Below are 22,192 nucleotides of genomic sequence, written 5' to 3'. Positions count from 1 at the left end.
GAAGGGTGTTTAAGAGTTCGACTCCTTAAACAGACATGCTGAGAGCTTCCCTGCAGGTGGCTATAAATACTGTCCAGCAGGAGGACAGTTCTCCTCATTCTTGATTTGTGTAAAATCTGACATGTATGTCATTGTTTACAGCTCGGACTGATTTAGTTCATTTGATGAAAGGAGGCTGAATCTCAGCCCAAATCCAATTTCCTTTCATTTTAAGGGTCTTCTGAAACTGAGTAACTGGAGGGAGTGGATTGAAATAATCTCCGACTGATTGGTCATCAGTTGCCATCAATTCCTTCTGCGTAAATAGACACAACATAAACTGGTGCTGTTCTGGTCTCTCACACAATTTTCATACCAAAATTAGCAATTAGATGCATTTTTTAAAACCACACAAGCTGATTAAATCCTTGCTTTCTGCCGGTTGTAGCGTGTTTAAAGACATAATCACCAAAGCTAAATTATGCACACTAAGTACCGTTTCCCTTGAGGGGACGAAGTACTACAACACGTAAACATCATCAACCTCTGGGAATGCTGATGGAGACGAGCGCTGCTGGAAGTGGTGAAATGGGATTGGGCCAAAGGATCACATTCACTTCAAAGTTTGGTATATTTACCTGAACATGTCCCCGAGTCCCTTCAGCATGCCCTTCTTGGGTTTCCCCTTGTCCTTGTCCTTCTCCTTCCCTGCATCCTGCTTCTTCTTCTCCTTCCCTCCCTTGTCTTTGTCCTTCTTCTTCTCCTCTTTGGTGCGGTTGGTGCCGTTGACCAGTGGCTTCTCTGCACTGGACAGCGGGGTCTGGTCTGCCACCGTGGACACAGAATCCCTCCCCGACCGTGAACTCTCCTCCGTGTCCTCCTCCACTGGAGACAGGAAAACAACACAACCGAGGAGGGAGAGAAGAAGAAACATGGAGGGGAAAGAGAGAACACATTCTTTTAACCAATCAACAGGTAGTTTTAATAGAGAACTGTGGCACATATGAAAATCAATAACTCTAATAAATGAAAATCTATGGGTCCCATTAATGTGGAAGCACCAGGAGTCCAACACAATTTAACTACACGCTACAAGTCATTTAAGAGCCCTGCTCCACAATGAGATTGAAACCAAATTATAAGATGATGATCAGTACATGAATTACTGTTTTATTACGGTACTAAGGAGTGTTACTTCACCAAAATAGTTGATGAGTCATTGGGTTGTCACCATTTCAGATAGATTTAACTTACCCACACACTGCTGTTTCACTCCCACCCTTCCTTAATTTCATGTGGACATGTGCGGATGTCTAATTTTAATGTCCGCCTGTGGTATTTTGTCATCTTATAATAAACACGGTTACATAAAAAAACTCACGAGTGTGTGTGGCTCTTTAACATTACGCCTTTTAGACTTTAGTATAGTATAGTAACCTTCTCATTTTGGATTAATTGTAATCCCTGAAAGGTCTTAAACAGGCTCCAGAGACTGTGAATACATGTTGTTCTGAGAAGAACTCCCTGAAAAGATGCCGGCTTATCACAGAATGACATCCTGTCTAATATTCCCCCTGCTAACAGGGTGATGCCACTGATATCTCGCGCAGTGGAAGTTGCTTCCTGAGTCATCGATATGCCATCGCCACAAGCCCGAGATAAAATCAGCTGCCAGATATTGAGCATTAGTCAGAATGCTGTCACTCTCATGCACAAAAATGAAAGCCACAGCAGAGTTTAAGTGGCTCGCATCCCCATCAGTTTCATTGTTAGATATGATCACAGCTGCGTTAGTGTTATTTGGCATCATTTCAGCAGCCACAAAATGCAAGATCTCTGCATCATTCCACATGTTCCAGGCAGGACATGTTGGCTCAGGTGGAAGTTTCCTCACTGACCCGACGTCGACGGCTCAAACCTGTGATTCATTTCTGCATTTACAGGATATTAAAACTTCCCCCTGATACAGAATGCTTTATATCTTACGAGTCTCCATGCCCTCGTCATCGTCTTCCGTGGCAGCTGGTCGGTCGTAGGATTTGTCGATGGCTGCTCTGAAGCTCTCGTTGCAGCCACGCCCCCTGATGATGCGAGGGCGGGGCCTGTGGAATGGGAGGTCCCCATTGAGGGTAACCTCTGCCACAGCTGTCTGGAGGCTCTCCAGAGAGCTGGACTTCTTTAGGCCCAGCGATGGTCCCACATCCTTTGTGGAGGAACCTGATGAGGGATACAGAGGTACGTACTGTTGGAAACAAATCAACGGAACCAAGTCCCCTAAATCCACAGCGGTGGCCTTTACGTCTCCACTGATACCCTCATTCAAACACAGCCCCACTACATTTCACTTTGACCTCAGCTAATCTGTCAATCTAATTAACTTCAAATATCTAAACATATTCTTTATGACAACAGATGACGATCCGATGCTTGAGAAACAAAACTAGCACGAGGATTACGTGACGCTATGATATGTTTAGAGGGTGAGAAAGAGAAAGACTTTGACTATTCAACGTGACACGTATACGACAACAAGACCACCAACTAAAGTATGACCTCAGAATCTGTCCAGTGTGGGAAGCTGCAGCACTTCACTCATTCTCTTTGGTGGATTCTGGGACATGTTCCAGCCTCACCAGGAACCTCAAACTGGATGTCTACAGCAACAGTCATTAGCACACACAGCGAGTGTGATGGAAACCCAGCAAAGAACCTGGACCAAAACCATATAAAAGGCCTATCGAGGCCCGATGTTGGTAGAGGCAGAATGGAAACATAATGTGTGAATGCAGCAGTTCATCTTTTTTACTCTTTTCTTACATGGATACGTTCATGTTGCTCTGATATCAGCACAAAAACAGCTCATCCACTGCTGTAATTTTGTGTCCTGCCTTCTGGACACTCATAACAGACGTTCTCTGCAGCACCACCTTCCAAAATCCAGACCTAACCATCTATTCAATGCAGAAAAATACAATATATTAGCTGTAAAATGCTTCCCAACTGTACAGTAAATATATATAAGAACAGACCGCAGTCCTACATACGAGTTCCTGCATCCATGGAAACACAGAAACTGTTTTGCAGAACAGCTGCATTTTCCTAACACATCCGTGAAGAAGCTGCTGACCTCCATAAGCAGGTAAAGAAAAGCCTTATTAGTAGCCTGACCACAGGTATAGAATGACTGAAGAAAAAAACCACCTGTTTCACCCAAGTATGAGCAGCCTCCTAAGGGACAATAAGCAATAAAGTCTGACATCAACACGCTGTAATCAAACCTGGACACTGTTTCCTGATCAATTCATGTGCACTCGTGTGTGTGTGTGTGTGTGTGTGTGTGTGTGTGTCATTCCTCCCAAATGACTACAAATTTCATTACAAGATGAGGCTGTACATGAAAATAACCATCAGCAAAATTGGAGAAACATGACAGTTTAATTAAACTAAGGCAATTCATACAGTTGCGTGGGCATAATTTTTGCTCCCATATGGCACCTTTCACATGCTCAGAGCACACATGGCGGGGATAATAAATGGAAAAAGGTGAGGAGATATGAAGGTAAATGAAAGAGTCGCTTATCTTCTCAGTGGTGTCACACGCTGCCTGGCAGACCAACATGAGGAGTCATGGCTCAGGAGATGAGAATAAGGGGAAAGGGGAGGTGAAGAATAGCAAGTTTAGAGGAAATATATTAAAAAATGAAGAGTTTATAAAGATTAATTAATGAGGAAAAAGAAAAAACACGATGTTTCATACGAGATTTGCATCTTCAGCAGGTCCAGTCCTATTCAAATCATTATGCTTCCTATACTTGATGGATTTTATGATTTTATCATCATTCTACGCATAATGTTACATGCTTTGATACGCTTAAAACACAGGGAAACGTTCACAAAATCATCAAATGTATTCAAATGACCAACCCAGGCTGTCAAATATTCTCAAATAGTTCAACTGGACCAAGCTGGTTGCTTTCAGTGACAAAAAAAATAAATAAATAAGACAGAAAAGGGGGGAAAAGAAAGAAAATTGAATACATGCCGAGTGAACAAGCTTGTGGGTTCGCGGCCTCCCATTCATTCTCATCAGCCTGTCCTGTTCCCTTAACGTCTCTGTGAGAGCCAGGCTGATGGGCTTTTCATGCTGCACACCCTCTGTATTTAAAGGCTTTGCCTGCTGCCATTCACAACAGTCACACTTCAGTGACAGTATTAAAGAAAAAGGGAATTATTTACACTGAAATGGAGATTTGACAAATGGCTCGCAGTCTCAAACATGAAAACTTTTTGTCCCCTTAAAGTCCTTTACTTTGTCAACATTAAAATGTTGTTTTTGGTGATGAGTTATTAGACATATCTGCCTCTAGCAACATGGCTGAGGATTTAAATCTGCAGAGCACCACCCGAGGCTCAGGAAGACGAGGCCTGTAGGTTCCAGCTCATTTTCACGCACTGGGAAAAAAAAAATCAATAAAAGAAGAAGCTGCTACGCCATAGGTTTACACGAGCCAGATGGAAAAGCTCAGCGGGGGAGATGATCAAATCTGAGATGCAGACATCGAAGATTCTGAATCAATTCTCAAATGTCTATATGTGAACGGACAAGTCAATGTTGATGGAACGTGGAAAAAGTGAAGCACCTGAATAGTCTATAAAACACCCGAATGGCTGAGCCTGGCAGCCTCTGCAATAAGGAGAAACAAATGGCAGCACTGTGGGTCTTATGTTTCCACTGGGGGGGGTGATGCAATACAACCGGCTGCAGTTGATGCCGGTTAGTTTAGATTTTAATATGTTTTCTCTCTGTCCTGCTTTCTTTTGGATTTCCTGCACTCAAGTTGTTTCTTAGTCACCGACTGATTCCATGAAGCACTGAACACGGAGAAGGCGGTCCACCAAAAGCCATGACCAAACAGTCGTTAAAGAATAATCATGACTACTAAATCTGATTCAACGAGCACAGGAAGCACGGCCTTTACACCTAATAGGAAGCACCTGCTTGTCAGTACAAAGCTGCCAGAGGCCCCGGGGTCTGGGGTAGAAGAATAGGTTTGAGGAGCAGCAGGAGAGCTGAGAGGCTGAGAAGTGGGCGGAGCCAAATGAGAACAATCATAAGATTCTTGTTTATTGAATGTGGGACAAGACAGAAGAGTGATGCACCAGAGATACTTTAGGGTTATTTGTTGTTGGCAAATTCCATGAGCCCAGTTACAAACTGCTGCAGTTGGACTTCTTCTAAAGTAACAACATGGCAACATAGCTTCTTGTGACATTCTGCTCAGGAAGCCACCTGGACAAAAACACAGCAGTCCGTAAATCTAAATGACAAGTCTGGCACCTACTTTTCACGGGAAGACGTACGAAACTGCAAATAATTATGTCTGAGAACACTGTTTATATTCATTGTCTGACAGAAATGGAATAAAACAGCCAAGTGAATCATTTCAAATCTGGCAACCAGTCAGTCAGCTTTGAATAATTAAAGTGTATTCAAATAGAATGGCACTATAATTCATCTGAAGATACACATTATCCTTCTAATTTAGGCTTCGACAGCCTTGCCATAACAAATATAGACGGATCACGAAGCAGCTGGTAAATAAAGAGTTCGGACCCAGCTGGCAACGGTGGGGTGATTGATTCAGTTTAGATGAGTCGATCTCATGTCATTAGATTTAAATTTAACTTTGCAAAGACGTCAGTCAGCTGGACCGTATAATAAAGGACATTTCGTATGAACCACTAAATATTAGGACAAGTGCCTGGAGAAGCCAGAGTTATGATAACCAACAAATAAAAGGTGAATATTTCCCACTAAAATGCTGTTTAAATGTTCAAAATACACAGAAATGTTGTGACGCGAGTGTTAAAGGGATCACTTTCTCAAGGAGATTTATGACATGTCGAGCAGGTTCTGGCCGCCGCCGACAGTCGAGCATTGTGCGCCGTCACTGACGTGTCCTCATCCGACATGTGGCGGCGGCCTGTGTCAATAAACTGCTCAGCCAATCACAGAGCGGTACACAAGTGCGAGCATCTCTGACCATCTCTTACGGTCTTTGGTTTCCACAGGATGGTCGTGTTTGGACTCTCAGAAATGTACCGTGGATCACTTGCATTTAGTGGAGGGTGTAAAATCCAATGAAAACGTTGGTAAAGTGACACCAGGGGCCTAAAAAGTGAAAATAAACCTCAAGATGAAATCTATTAGCCAAGAATGGGGAAGTGAAAGGAAATTAGAATCTTTTCACCACCTTAATTTAAATAATCACAGCTGGATGAGATCATCTCAGAACTTCACTGTAAAGACGGATCGCTCGTTCAGACGAGACAAAGGTCCTTAAATGACGAACATTCGTTGATTTGCAGCGACGGCGACTTGATTATCAGCGTTAATGAACGCTCTCACGAGATTTGCACAATTGTCTGAAACAAGGGCGCTGATAACATTTAATAATCTTAATTGAAGACCCTGCAGAGTGAAATGCAAAAAACAGCTAATCTGGAGGAGAAGTTTCAGATCTGAAGCATGTTTCAAGCAACAAATGAGTGACAGAAAACAACTATTTCATTACTTATTTGTTACGTTGGCGTCTAAAAAACCCAAACTGAGCTCAGGTAATTGCTCTTGATTCGTTTATTGTTGAGCCTACGGTGAAGTAAATAACCCACAAAGCATTTAAACCTGTTTGATGGAGAAGCATCCGTCTGCTGTAAGATTCAAGAGCCGCTAGTTTACAACAGTTGAAACGTCTCAGCTTCCAGCAACAGGTCCTGAAAACCAGAGTTACCGAATGGAACTCCAGCTCTAAAGTATGATTAATGTGGGATCAAATCAATGCTGAATCACTACAAGACAGAGGATGCTGGAAGAGATGTGGTGTACTGGTTAAGACCTCACAGGCTTAGAAAAAGCTTTACAATCGTAGTCCATTAATCTCAATATATTTTCAGTTTCTCCACAACAGAACAGCATCAATCTGATATTTGAGGATAAATTGAGCTTCATTGTTTTTCTCTACCAGCTTCCAGTATCAATTCAATCTCTGAGGGCTGATAATCTTATAAGATGGTAACCAAAGTGCATCTGAATCTGAATAAGAGGTGTTGAGAATGAGGTACTGTGCTGGTAATACACATGTAATAATATCATGATCTGATCTGAGCTGGAAAAACACAGGAATGCAGCTGAAAGTACATTAATTACAGCAGAATTAATAATGTGATCAAGACTGAGATCCATTGATAAGGAAAATAATATCTTGGTAATATAAAGGCTCGATGGATTCAAAGGTTTCAGTCATTTCATTTGGAAGAAGCACATGCAGCGACTTTCTGACTGACGCCATCATGGTGACAGAAAGCTGGAGACGCTCCGTCCCTCCGCCTCACGCTGCCCACACACACAGAAAGTTTCCATAAGAGCATTAAACTACCGATCAGCGTCTGTTTGTTTCAGTTTCACACCTTTTCTGACTTCATGTTTCTGTAAACTGCCACAAAACATCCTCCTTCCCACAGTCGATCTGTTTATCATTCTCTGAATGTCTCCCTTCAGGAGAGTGTGGAGACGTAAGTCCAAGTCCTGATTTTAGAGGCAGGCTTTTTATTCAGCCGAGGCGACAGTGAAAATACACAAGACCTGACAATGATGGATGACTCGCTGTCAGCTCGCTGCCTTAACCAAGGACAGAGAGCTTTCTCTGCACACACACACACAAACAATTAGTGCTACGGCCGCATCTCAGCCAAAAGAGAGAAAAATCCGATCTGTAGTCACCCAACTGCTTTCACAGCCGTGTCCAGCAGCGACCTTAAACTGCAGCGAGGACTGCCAGGCTTCACTCTGCACACAGACAAATTTGTCTTGTCAACAGTGAACCAGAAACTACACGAGTGGAAACACTGAAGAAATGCATGAAGAGCAGGGCGGCGGGGGAAACCTCGGGAAAAACAATCAGCATGGTAGCTGCAGAATTTATGCTTCTGGATCAATATCTGGAATCTAATGCCTGCTGTCCCTGTGCAATGTGTGTCACATCCTGTGACCAATCGATTGATTCCCGGAGTCACAGACTCATTCAATGCTGATGAATTAAACCCCAAAAAGTTTCTCAGTTTCACACATTTCAAACAAATAATATGCATCAAATACAAGATTCAACTCCCATGATGCACCTTTAGGGTATAAAAGTGAAGCTGAAGGCAGTTTTTTTTTAAATTTATTCGACATTTCAGTGCACCGGTCCTTACCTGCGTTGGTCTCAGGACGAGGGGTGAGGTTAATCTCATCGGCTACTGTTAAAGGAAAGGGGGGGAAGAGAGGAGGGATACAAACATTTGGGGTTAAGTAAGTGCACATCACATTCCACATGCATCATCCAGGTAGTGCTGCAAACATCAGAAAGGGTTTCATCTCAATTAGGATCGGACGCCATGCGAGACGAGGAGGAGGGGTTTTTAGAAGGGGGGGGGTTGAAAAGAGAGTTGGAGGATAGCAATCAGACTTGTTGAGATATCAACACGGCACCAATCTGGTGGGGAAGATTAGATATGATTATAGAGAGTGCGAGCAGAGAGACTGTAGCAGCCAAAGCAATCAGCGACTGTTTGAAGCCATTTCAAGGTGAATCAACACAGCGAAGTTCTTGACTTTGGCGAGAGATGAAGTCTGTTTTCAGACAGGGAGGAAAGGGGGGTGGAATACATTTAAATATAAAAGATCATGTCTGAAACATGGGGAGTGTGCAGGGACGTGTGTTCAAGGTGACATGAAATCCGATCCCTTCAGCTTTCACAGACTTCAAACTAACTCGGTGCTTTCATCAGGAGCCCGAAATACGATTTTAAAGCCAAATGATTTGGTTTGGAAAAAAGACAAACTTAGATTTGCACTTCATTGGCCACAAATCCAGTTATCGTGTATCATCTGCTCTCACCATTAAACAGAAATTTGCAATGAATTGCTGGGAAAGATGAGTTTATGTTCAACATTTCTGTCATAAAAATGATACATTGATGCTTTGAGACATTTAAATTGAATTTCTCAGTAATTATACCTTCAATCTAGACACAAATAACATGAACCCAAAGCTGGACTTAATCAAAAATGCATGTTATAGTTGAACCTTATAAAAATATAAACGCTTCATATAAAAGTGTGGAAAATGTGTGGGTGATTACTGAGATTGGACCCAGGTGGAGATTAAATCTGCTTTAGTTAAATCCATGACTTCCAAAGTATAACCAAAATACTGGAGGGAAGTTTGAAATGATGTACCTAGATCCATGCTCTTGGACTTGCGCGTCTTAATGATCTCTAACTGAGCGGCGTCTCCGAACTGCTTGGTGCGTTTCTCTGACATGCTCTGGCGTCCAAAACCTTCCCTCTGGAAAGCTCCATCTGGGTTGTTTTCATCTGGATTCAGAGAGCTGCAACGAGGAGTGTGACAGGCAGATAAAAATGAGATGGGCTTTACTGACTCTGAACAGGGAAAAGTTAAGTGTCCCCAGAAGAAGAAGCAGAAGAAAACAAGAGGGCAAAGACAGCAGAAAGGTAAAGATTATTCTAACAGGTCGAGTCAGTCAGAGCGTCTTCAGTCTGGAACAGGAGGAAGTAAAAAAAATACAAAGAAATAAGTTAAATAAAAGAGGGAAATAACAAAGAAGAAAGAAAAAGAGTAAAAAGTCAAAGATATCAAAGAAACCTAAGAACTTAAAAGGTTCAAAGAGGGGGGAGAGATGAAGGGAGACGTGATAAGAATGGAAATGACACTGAATGGAAACCAGTGGTGGCCAAACAACGAGAGGCAACTCGAGATAAAGCTGCAGATGTCATCCCCGCTGTCTGCGACTGACTGGAAAAACACAAATAACATGAAATCATCACATTCACAAATCAAAATTCTAGTAAGTTGCAGCCAAAAACGATGCAGTAAAGCTCCTCATCAGCACTGTGTGGAAGGGGGTCCTTCACATGTGGCTGAGAGGTCAGCACAGAGGACGCCTGCACCAGTGAGCAATGCTTATTATCACAGCTCAATCAGGCCAGAGAACACACTTACATAAACACTCCTACATTAACCAACAACCTGGGGACACACTGACCTTGTGCACCCGACATAAAAAAGGAATTCGTATTCTGTTCTTATGCAAACTGAGACTCCTGTCAAATATAGAGCTCGAAATCAGATGGTTTGAGCGTTGGGGCTTTCTACAACTGTTTCCACTGAGTGGAGAGCTGCCGATGTTATAAAATGATTATAAAATAATGTCATGGAAGATGTGTCTGTCTGTCTATCGCAGCTGTAGACTATGACATGTCATGGTGACTAAGCTGGGACAGTCAGTGGGTCTACATGATGAGATTAACTGGATTATAGCTACAGTTGGGTTATGCTCCTTATCTGAGGGTAATTATCCTTGGATATATGGCGGTGAATGAATGGAATCACTGGCACAAAGCATGTCATACCCCGGTACGATAGGTGGCGCTGTCCCCATTTCAGCTATCGCTAATAGAGCCACTTCCTGTTGACGTCTTCACCACCAACAACAAACTCAGGCATTCAGAAAGATGGCGAACGCAGAGCGAGATGAAGCTGCGTCCCTCTGTGATGAGCTGGTTATGGCACAGACGATGCACAACGGCACATTCTCCATCGCGTTGTTTCTTTCTTTCTGACGACAGTAATATCGTCTCCTTCGACTTCCGGGTGACGATCGCGGGAAAATATCTGGATCATGCGCAGAGCACTCGATCCGATCCACTGTCGTCTACGTGCACGTTCAGTGCACGTTTGGATCGAGTTATCTCGGGGTCTTAATCCGATCAGAAGTAACCCGATCTGATCACTGTCAGATTAAGGTGTCTACATGAGCTGAATAACTTAGTCTTATTGTAATTTAGCCATTAATCCGATCCGATTCCCCACATGTAACCGCACTGAGTGACTGTCCGTCTCTGCAGGGTCAATCATCTCCTCCAACAACCATCTGAAAGGAGTCCTATTTAAAACCGTCTCTTGTTTAATCTGAAACAGACCTGGAACACAGAGGCATTCATTTTAGCCCGTCTCAGATGAATTGTGCCGGACACTGACCTCACCTCTGCACAACAGCTGTCAGAGGGAGCTGTGGCAACCTCCTTCAATGTTAAACAAGGACCGAGCGTCCGCAGTTTGGTGCAGAGTGTAGAAAAACAATGTGAAACAGAAAGAGGAGGAAAGCTGGCTTATCAAAAAACAGAAAGTCTGCATCTGCCCTCCTCTGTGGGCACTCCTCCACACATCTACGGCATCGACCGCCTTTACATCACCAACAATAAGCTGCTGATGCGTAAATGTACCTTTGATTCTGAGCAGGCAGCTCTTTGGCCCATGATGGTGTCACATCAGTGACAGCGAAACCCACATCATCATGGGAGCTGGAGGAGGACTGGTCAGAGAGGTGCGGCGGCAGGAGCGGCGGCCGGTCGTCCTCTATGATCACGGTGTCGTCTTGCGGCATGTTGACGGTCGGGGAGAGCTGGTAGTTTCCTGGAGGAGACAAAATTTCTTATTCTTCTCATCTTTTCAGTCTATTTTTTTTCTTCCCTTCAAAGTTTTATGTTCTTCCATCTACAGAAGCTGCAAAGCTCACTCCGACTGACCGGACACGTGCGCATAAATAATAAATGGCTAACGCCAAGTTCCTCGTGTTCGTCCGTCAGAATCAAAGAGCTGAAGGCCGCTCTCAAGCAGAGACTTTTGTCTGGTGCAAAATGAAAAATTCAGTGAGAAATCCGTCAAAAAAGAAACAAAGGACCTTGTCACACAGCAGCTTCAACCCACCGGCACTAAATGTTGCAATCTGGGTAAGAAAGGGCGTCATCCCTGTTTCTGAAATGGATTTAAAGTCCCTCTTTGTTGCAGTGACAGTCTGAATACACCTGAGTCTAAGAGCTTTCTGGAAGTTTCAAGATGTAGAAAAGTGTCAAAATATGCAAAAAGTAACAAACTAAGTGAGTTTACCTGAACGTGGGCTAAAATAATACTTTAGCTCGTCCCGATAATCTTCTGCTCTGCACATGAACAGATTTTAAATAAGACTTAAAGTCTCACAGTTCACCAGGATGTGCGCAGTAAATAAATATTAATAATGATTAAAAAAATAATAATAAAATATGTGTAAAACAACCACGAAGGCTGTCGATGTGTCAGATGAGTGCAAGCTTCTGTCAGGAAGCTTCTGGTGCTGATATTCAAATAAAATATGAATATATTTAGTTATATTTAGATATCTGACCTCACTAATGATGATTTTAGACGTTCAGGATATTACTGAAAGAATCATCAACAGAAAAACAAAGACTGTAATGGTGTAAGACATTAATAACTCATTATTTCTTCTAGCTACAAGCAAACGATGACAAAGAAACGGTCATTTACTGTGCAACACCTGCAAGAAAAAAAGTTGTAAAATCTGGTTTCCAAAAACATTTGAAGCACGAAACACATTTTGAGGGTAAAAGCAAAGAGAAACGGCTCCTGGCTAATCAGCTTATATCAAATGGAGTTCGTCAGTGGGCACAATGGTGTTCTTATGTCAAAACACAACGATTAATTCAAGCTGGGCCCTCGCAAATAAAGATAAAAACTTCCCCAAGCTGAGACCAACAAAATGTATAATAGTCTCCTTTCTCGGCCTATGAAAAGCACAGCTTAAGACCTTCCATTGAAATGCAGCGCATGACTTTGTCTTTAATCTGTATTTTGAAATTGGCATCAAAAAAGGGGGGGGGGGGGGGGGGGGGGGGGCTTCAGAGCTTCATAAAGGCCTTGTGTACTGAGCTGAGGGAGAAGTTTGTTTGTCTTTACAAAGCGTTTGGGTTTTAAAACCGTAGACCTAAGCCAGGCCTGCTGCTCGTTTCTCATAACCGAGCACTGAGGGCACCAATGTGCTGCTGCTTCCAGCCGGTCCGGGTGAATGACCCGATGTAAATGAGCTGAAGGGAGGAAACAAAGGAGAGTAAAGGAGACGAGAATGTGTGAGGGTGTGCAAGTGAGAGTCCAGGTCAATTAAAAACTCCCCAGACTGGCTTTCCTTAAAGACTGAGAGCTACAAAGCGACTTTCTGCCTCAAATTAACTCAGCCGTGCACTTTAAAATGGATCAATAATCATTTTGGAAACAAAATTCTTTAAAATCTACTGAAAAAATGTTTCTTTTTGGCATTTTTCTTATGTGGTTCTTGTAAAAAACCCAACTGATGTTTACACGGTCGTGTTTAAACACTCACCCTTTGCTTTTGTCCCACTGAGGAAAAGAGGAAAGCAGGAGAAATCAGGCGAAGGCCAGCGTCTGAGCTGCTAAATAAGTCAGCACCAGGGGTGCAACGGTACAGCTAACCCACCGTACGGCGCCTACCTCGGTTTTTGGACCACGGTTTCGGTTCAGTTTCGGTACGTATCTGATGCGTAAAGAGAAAAAAAATCATTTTCTCCCAGAATTCTGCCTTTATTTAGCTTGTCAGCAAAAACTGTGAACATAGCAGTATCACTGGTGCACTGAATCATATAACAGCTGCTAAACACAACTTTCAAATGGTAAAATTAAAATTCTGACTCGGAGCTCAGAAATTCCGACATTCATGTACAATTTGAACGCACCATTAGTCGCAGAACACAAACGCCGCCGTCTCAATGCACGCTGCAATGTAACTTAGTCTAACGGATCATTACTCTGCTGTTAGACTCTGTTAGTCCAGCCGTCCAGACCAGAGCCCACCAGCCACCAACGAGCGGCCAGTTCGGCCGCCGGGCCACCAGGAAATGTCCCGGTGGCCCGATGGCTCGTCCACCGCTGCTCTCAGCTCCTCCGCTAGTGCTGGCCATGCCTCTGTGTTTTCTTTTTTCTGCTTCCGTGTGCGAGCTGCACTTTGAACGGTTACAACAGTGCGACTGACAGGGGGTGCGTGGGTGGAGGCGCCTTGTGGGGGGGGGGCTCACACAGGCCTGTAAAGCATCAGCGCAAAATGAACTGCAGAACCGAAAACCCGCGGTCCATAAGGGTGTCCCGGGCATAGCGGATCGATCGGGTTGATATTTTACCGAGCACCGTCAGCACCATCAGCACCTACTTCTGGAGATTCAGTCAATATCAATATAGATCCCTGAATATCCGACTAAAAATACACCCAAAACTACATATTTTGGGACATATCCTGTAACACTTAAGTTTGATTTCACTTCATACGTCTGTTAATCGAATAGAATAGAAAGCTTTCCCAAGAAGGAAGGCTGAGGATTCAAAGCATAATCAGTCAGGTCCCTTTCAAGGTGAAACCTTACATCCCCTTCAAAGACCTGGAAAGTTATTCACTCTTTTGCAATGCATCGTGCGTCAGTACGGATCAGTTTATTCTGTTTGTAATTAGCTCTAAATGCACCTCAGCTTTTAACTGGTTAAGCTTGAAAATGTAACTCCAGTCTTGGTGTCTCATCCTTGGCTGCCTGCCCGTTGCTGGTTTGACTTTAGTGCAGTTTTTAGTTCAAAATGGACTGGCATCCTCTTATTTAACAGGCCTTCACGCTAATAACCCTAAAGGGAGCAGTGCCGTCTGGAGCTGGGATCCAGCGAGTGCTGATGCAAATCTCTGCGTTCGGCAGGCAGAAACTAACTGCAGGTCTCTCTGTGATAACCGCTCAGCACTTAGCTTACTTTAACCACCGTGAAGGAACGAACAAATCAAGTGGAGGGAAAGATTAAAGCAGAATTTTACAGTACAAACATGGAGCTATGCGAGTCTGTCGGAGGGATTAAGGATCAAACAAACGTTGGGGGCTGTTTCCAGGCATTCGGTAATGTGTTTCCTCCTTCGCCTCCTTTCAGAGGCAAACAGCTTACAGGTGAATTACTTCCACCATCTCCATTGGACTGCGTTACACTCTGGGACTTTAATGCAGTTTTTTGCCAGCTTGATGTGTGTTCATGACAGTGAGTATAGAGTCAGGCGCTGCTGCTTTACCTTTGGTTTACTTTCATGGCTGTTAGCTGCATGTGATTCAATCTGCTAACAGAACCTATTCTGCTCGGTGTCACGTAGAGACAGACGGCGCCGTGCATGACTTCATCGCTGCCGTGTTTTGCTGCTATAAACAGCAACACGTTGGCGAGATGACTCGCACTGAAGGGCCGCATTGGGATAAAGATCGGGACCCTTGGGTCCCACGCTGGGTTGGAGTGGGCCGTAATGGTCAGAAATCCAGTTTAAACCGCACGGCACAGCATCTGTTGCTAACCAGCAGGTCTTTCCGTAGATCCAGATTAAAACACAAAGCTTTTTTAGCTGAGTTTGTGGAAAACTGTACGTCTCCGTCACAGCATACATTTAAATAGATCATTTGTATTGGATTGTGCTCTTATTCTCATTTATTGAGCTTCTGTATTTGATTATTGTTGTTTTAGCTGTTTAACATTCGACTATAAAGCACTTTTTTATATAAAAGAAAGTCTTCCAACATGCATGATTGGTGATCATTAGTTTGAGAATGATGAATTACAATTAAAAGGTGAACATATCTGAGAACATATTAGCTTTGTGTGTGTGTGTGTGTGTGTGTGTGTGTGTGTGTTGGGCTGCTTCCACAAAGTGCATCACTTTAGCGTCGTCTGACCTTGATTGTTTCAGTATTTTCAGTCTGTCCTCGTGGTCCCTTCAGCCCCCCCTTGCTGTGTGTGGTTGTTACTCGCTATGAATTCAGTTTGGGTGAGTCCCCCCACTCAGCACAGCCCCTTCTTTCTCTCTCAGACCACACACACAGACATTTACGCACACACACACACACCCGGGCACTCATACAACCACTTAATCCCATTTCCCTAAGCAGTCCAATGCGCAACACTGAGAATCCCATCAATGTCACAGTTTGAATCACTGCAGTACAATCAACTGGCAGCTACTCAGTAGAAAACCAATGAATCTGTCAACTCGGTAGCCTGGTAAAAGAAGCAAAACAAAGCCTCCTTTGTTTTAAGTGCCAGCACCCAAGGGCAGCCGTTGTCCAGCTACAAGAGCACTGCCATTTGGACTGAGCGCACACCCAATCTCACCTGAGAAAACAAAACTGTACCCGTGCATTACCAGTCCCAATGGCCATCACTTCTGACTGAGCAGCAGTGCAACGATAGGTGGCATTTCATTTGAGATTCTGCAGCAGAGGCCATTATTGTGTCATCAAAAACAACTGAACACCTGAAGGCACAGAGGAGGCGGAGCATGGCTCGGCAGAGAGGGAAGGGGAGGGTGAAAAAAAATGGAGACAGCAAGAGGTGAGAGACTTTTTTCTCCTCCTTCTTTCATTTCGTCTTGTCTGAAACTATTTGCATAATTAGTGAGGAGGTTACTGCCAGCGATGCTGGGCCTTGAAAGCCTCTGGCCTGAAGAAATAATTAAGTCACTCTCTTATCCCCGGCATCTTCAGAGTGCACAGAACCAGCAAGAGATCTAAGAGAGCGCCCAGGCCAAAACACAAGCCGATACGTTGTGAGTGGGAATGACGGCTTCTAAGAAAGACCGATTTATGTTTCCCCCTCACAGCAGACTCAGACCCTCCAGAACTCACCATAATCTATTCAATAAATATCCGCTGAGCACGCAAAGTTCTGCTTCACATTCACACACAATGACATCTGACAACAGCGAGTGATGCTCTTCTATCGCTGGCTGCTGGGGCGGGGGGGGCTTTTCCAGATGACTCCACTGTATTCAAACCAGATGCGAGTCAGTTTACAGGAAAGTACAAAGAGTGACAACAGTAAATTACCTCTTAAACTCTTAAACAGTCATTTCAACACCAGACCACACATGGTGAAAGTTACATTCAGCTGAAAGAAAGCAGCTTATCCCAAACTGCACACCAACACACCACTAACTGTGGTGGGGTTTAATGTTGGCCTTATTTACTTCATTCCCTGAATACAAACATTAAAGACGCTTCTCCTCTGCTCACACAGTGAATATCACTGGAACAAAGTGTGTAACATTCAAAGCAGCCAACAGATTCACTGCTGAGCTGATATTAGACTTGTGTCAATATGCTTCATGTTAAATAATATGAATCCATTCATGTAATCCATCAGTTATGTCGTTGGATAGTTGGTCCAGCTGAGTGGAAGGAATTACATTGTTTAAACCATCCACAGCACCGTCTGCAGCACATGTGGCAGAACAACCAGAGTTGGCAACTATTTCCAAAGGAAAGTGGATCAAAGTCAACAAAAAAAGGGCTAAGAACTAAGATAATATGCCATTAGGATGCTCATGATGTCATCATGTCACAATGTTGGACTTACAGCAACAATCAGACTGCTGAGAGAAGAAGGCACGGCGGCGCGTCTCTGGAGTTGTTTTGTGAGGTTTTAACTTAACTTTAAAGACCAGGAGAAACTCATCCATGGATTCATCTCCAGTAGACTCGATTACTTTTAACCGGACCTCCCAAAAAGAGCATCAAACATCTGCAGCTCGTCCAGAACCAGGACTAAGAGATCTGAACACATCACACCAGCAGCTGTGAGCTAACAGAGCTATAGCACACGTTCATTCATTCATTCATCTTAAAGTGTTGGTGAAATAAAGACAGATAATGCCTTATTTAGAGGCTGAGCCCCGTTCACTCCGTTATATGGATCTCCAGTTATCTAAATATCTTCCGAAGGACGCCGGCTTTCACCAAACTGTTCTCAGTCAGTAGATGAACGTATTTCATGCCAGAAATAAGGTCCAGGTTTAAAATTACCGGAGTTCTCCTTTAAATCTTTACTCTGGCTTCCAGTCAGTCACAGAATAGATTTTAAAAGCCTGCTGATGGTTTACATCTGTGATATGTTCAGAGAATATAAACCCAGCAGAGCTCTTAGATCCGAGGACTCGGGTCAGCTGGTCCAGTCCAGAGTCCAGACTAAACCTGGAGAAGCAGCATTTAGCTGCTATGCTGCAAACAAGTGGAACAAAGTGCCAGAGGAGATTAAACTGTCACCAAATGGAAAACACTTATTTTCTCATGTGCATTTATGCATGAAATCTGAAGGATATCTTTTAATTTATCGAGACTGTTGCTTGTTTTTAAATCATTGTAATAATTCTTTCTCTTTATATTCTTTTATGGATTTTTAATGCTTCTTCCGCTCCCCGCTGCAATGCTTTTACTTTCTGTGAAGCACTTTGATTTGTTTTGTACATGAAATGTGCTTCAAATAATACAAACATGTAGAAGGTGGCAGAAATGGGGCGTTCGGTCGATTAGAAAGAGAAAACAAACTCAGCTGTCTGGAAAAACTCTGCACAGCAGCAGCTGCACAACAAGGCAACACAATCCACTCATTCAGTGCTTTATCACTCGTTAAATTTACACTTTATCACACAATCGCCTGTCCACCCAGCTCTTGGAGATGTAGAGAAATCTCCCATATTTGCTTCTTTAAAGTTAAGTCACAGTCCTAAACGAAACAACAGAAATAAAAGTTGAATTAAAAGTTGAATATTTGGGATTTTAATAGGAGCCCCAACCCAGACTCTCACATATATTACAAATGGATAAATCTAAGTTACCGATAAAGCCGCTCAGGAGAGAAAGCGTCATAAAACAAATACATTTCTGATCTGAGGAACCTCTTTCAATTCAAGTCAATCCCATTTACTAAAGCAGCCAGGCTTCATATTCTAAATCTCATGTCTTCAAACGCTTTGCCAGGACAGCAGCGGTGAAAAATCTGTAGTTACAGAAACAAGAAGACGGATGTTCGAATGCACAGGAGGTGGATTATATGAGCGCCTTTAAAAGTAAATAAAAACTGCAGGGGTGCAGGCAGCATTAAGAGGAACCCGGCCGACCTTTATCCTCTCTGCTCGGCCCACACAGGCAAATTAAACATTCAGAATAAGGCTGTAATCCTCTCCTTAACGCTCCAATCTCCACAATTTGACACAAAACTGAAAAAAACAAAAAGCAAAACACAGAGCGCTTCGACATCTCTGGATCAGCGGAGTCCAGGAAAAACATACTCGATTTGAAATAATCCAAAAACCACATGTGGGATTAAGACTGCGTGATCAACTGGGGCAGAAATTTCCCATAGGTGGTCAGAAACAAAGGAAAAAAAACCCGAAAAACACGAGTCTGGGCTGATTAAGTGTTTAATAAGCAGGGAAATGTCTGATGTGTGTGTGACAGATTACAATTCTGAAAGGCACATCGGCCTCGGAGGTTTCTACCATCTGGTTTCCCGCTCCATGAGGACGGATGAAGTATAAGTCAGTTCATTCAATATCTACATTTTTAATGCTCGGCCCTAGCAGCCCTCTGCTCTGTCACGTATGACAGCAGAGGAAAAGCGTGAGCTGCTATCGAATGAGTCGGTGAACACGCAGTGCGTTTTTTAATCCTCAGAAGTTGGATGCCACAGAAACCCACAGAAGATAAGTTAGGTCAGTCAAGGAGAACCATCCCGCATTTTGTTTAATCCTTTCTGGTCTTGTTAGGGTCGATGATTGGACGTCGTTCCATATTTTTGAACTTTTTACCTTATTTGAGGGATTATCAAGGTCAGAAAAGCCAGTATCAACATAACATTACATTGGATTTAGTCTTTCACTACTTCCAGCTTCCCAGTGCACCTTCTGTTGGTTAATTCTTTTAATCCATCTTTCAGCTAAAATTAACCTTAACCCTCTGATTTGGGAAGGAGCCTCTTTTCTTTTGGACATCATGGAGCAGTGGTTATCTAAATATATCCTGGTTGTTCTGGGCAAGATGACAACTACTGCAAAAAAGGGGGCACTTTATCTGTAAAACATCTGGATAGAAGCAAGTGTTCGGGCCAGGGAAGGAAACGTGATTGGATGAATATTCTTCCCTTTAAAGGAAGAAGAAAACAACCTTTTAAGTCTTAAATTAGCCGTCAGCTGCCTGGTCCTTCCACTTCTTTGGCTCCTTCTTGCTGTAGGTTTCAGTCTGACAGAGGTGTGCACGTCTCCGTATGTTTGCACATGTCTGGTAGCACAATCATTCCCCAACCTCTGCATCAAATTTATCTGGAATGAAACCTCCAGGAGTAACGACACAAAGATCAATTTGTCTGCTCAGCTAAGAGACAATGATCCCGTTTGGCACTTCTGATCCGTCCTAATCCTGCATTGTCTGGGTCGTGCTTTCCCTCTCGACCCTCATTACAAGCTCGTGGTGTTTGTTAAGCATGGATGAACGCAGCCACTGTGAAAGCATGACGCCGCTTCACCTTTTAACACTTTCTCTGTCACTCACAGCTCACACTTCTTTGTTTACGCTCACAACAGTGCCAATGTCAGCCAATTTGCATCAAAGCAAAACACAGTTCACACTTTTACTTTATGCTGCATTGATTAACACGGCTGAGCTGGTTGGAGCTCATTTAATTAAAAATTGTTCCATCTACTCTTCCCCAGCTTAATCATTCCATACTGAAAGATAATTTCAGGACTTTCTGGCTCCTCCTGTTGCATCTGTGACTCAAATAATTGTTTTTAACTCCTGAAAACGACAAAGCATCAAAGCAAATGTAGAGGAGAAAAGATCGGAAGAGGCTGAGATCAATTGGACATTCGTGAAAATATAACAGGCGAGATTACACCATCTGGTGTGCAGAAGCCTTCCTTTGTCATCCAGAAACTTAACCACCCATAAATCAATCACTCAGTGGCACACAGAGTCCCGCACAGCTGCATGCAAAGCTCCAACACACGCATACAAATATGCTCGCTAATCTTTTTCCAACTCTCACACACACTCTCTGCTTTTCTGAAGCAATGTCAGATGTGTCACCAAGAGACAGAAAGTGTCCTAAACACGCAAATCAACAAACGTGCACACGGCCATGCAGCGATTAGAAGATTAATGGAAACAAACACATCGTTGAGGGGAAATTCTTTTATCCATCTGTGGCTCCCTGACTTTTTCAGATGCTGCAAACTGAAGAGTGTCGACCTAAACTGACCCCAGATGAGACGGTGGAGCATTGGACCACAGAAAATACCAAAGAAGCGCATCAACTGAGGGAGAAAGTTGGACATTTCCTCCTTTATTCAGACACAGTTCCTCACTTTTTCATGTTATACTGTCGTGAAGGATTGTGGGAATTCAGCTAATGCACAGGCGACAATAACAGGCATCCTTTCAGTCTTCCAATAAGCAAACACTGCTCCCCCAGCTGTGTAACAGCACCATGAGTCAGGAAAACACTCGCTGGATAAAAGTTGGCCTGAGCCTTACAAAGGAAGGAATGGCCAGCAGTTCAGCTGGGCCTCGAGTTCAGCATCTGCATGCTCTGGAACCAGAGCTGATTATATTTGGACGTGATATTTCAAACTTGGATAATGAAAAACACAAATATTTTAGGCCAAAAAATACATTTATATGAAAGTCTTATCACGACGACCACCCACATGCTGATTAGAGGGAGTAAATCTAACTGATGATGTTGAAATGCAATGATGAGAAATGTTTTCTTGAACACGTTTATTGGACCCAGACATGTTTTAGCAGCACTGCGGCTAAAGCCAATTTCTTATTGGATTCACTTTTGACAGCCTGCAGTCAGACTACTACTAAAGAAGTAGAAGTCTGACCGTAAGATATTAATCTGGAGAGCTGAGCACAGAACAAACCCAAGACAAAAGTACCGTGGTACCATCCTACTGAACTACAAAAAGGCCAAATGTCCGACTTACCGACTGTGCGCGGAATCATTCCTTGTCGTGGCATCAAGTTGTCATCAAGGCCTTCGAGGCCACCGTACAGAGAGTGAGAGATTCTGCGCTCATGGTCATCCAGGGAGGTGTTCAAAGTCTGCTGGGGCCCCAGAGGGCTCTCTGGAGGCTCCTGAATGAAGAGGGAAGAGATTTAATACTGCATCTGCTCAGTCTTTGCCGTTTTAAGCAGAAAAGGATAAATTTGTTCTTCTGTCTGACGTCTGTGGGGAGCTTTGAGAAAACTCACCGGCTAGCAGAGAACAAATGATCCTTTGTATTTTAGTTGAGAGAGGAGCGATGAAAGCAAGTCTTACTAATACCAAACAGAGAAAACTGCCAATGATAACATTAACTAACAGGAACGGTTGGACACATGCTAATGCTAAAGAAGCATGGATTTCCAATAGGCTGTTGAGCCACTGACCATTAGCTAGCCAGCCACAGCCCA

General features: G+C 43.3%; 1 protein-coding gene across 6 annotated transcripts in view; it reads right to left on the bottom strand.

Moving 5' to 3' along the window:
* Positions 1–22,192, bottom strand: part of pard3ab (par-3 family cell polarity regulator alpha, b) — a 447,253-nt gene that overhangs the window by 291,435 nt on the left and 133,626 nt on the right. For 5 of the 6 annotated variants that reach the window (XR_011907558.1, XR_011907559.1, XM_072363699.1 and 2 more), the window contains 6 exons: positions 21,724–21,874; positions 11,327–11,516; positions 9,260–9,411; positions 8,233–8,277; positions 1,966–2,196; positions 618–864 (listed from right to left, as the gene is read on the bottom strand). Coding sequence is in view for 4 of the 6 variants with exons in the window: in XM_072363699.1 (XP_072219800.1) it covers positions 618–864; positions 1,966–2,196; positions 8,233–8,277; positions 9,260–9,411; positions 11,327–11,516; positions 21,724–21,874 (1,016 nt within the window). In the remaining 2 variants the exon portion in view is untranslated. The remainder of the gene's footprint in view (positions 1–617; positions 865–1,965; positions 2,197–8,232; positions 8,278–9,259; positions 9,412–11,326; positions 11,517–21,723; positions 21,875–22,192) is intronic. The other variant, XM_072363700.1, reaches the window with a different exon arrangement.

The sequence above is a fragment of the Leuresthes tenuis genome, unplaced genomic scaffold, assembly GCF_036924035.1.
Source record: "Leuresthes tenuis unplaced genomic scaffold, fLeuTen1.0.hap1 SCAF_14, whole genome shotgun sequence".
In the NCBI taxonomy this organism is placed as follows: Eukaryota; Metazoa; Chordata; class Actinopteri; order Atheriniformes; family Atherinopsidae; genus Leuresthes; species Leuresthes tenuis.
This window is presented reverse-complemented; position numbering and strand designations above follow the sequence as displayed.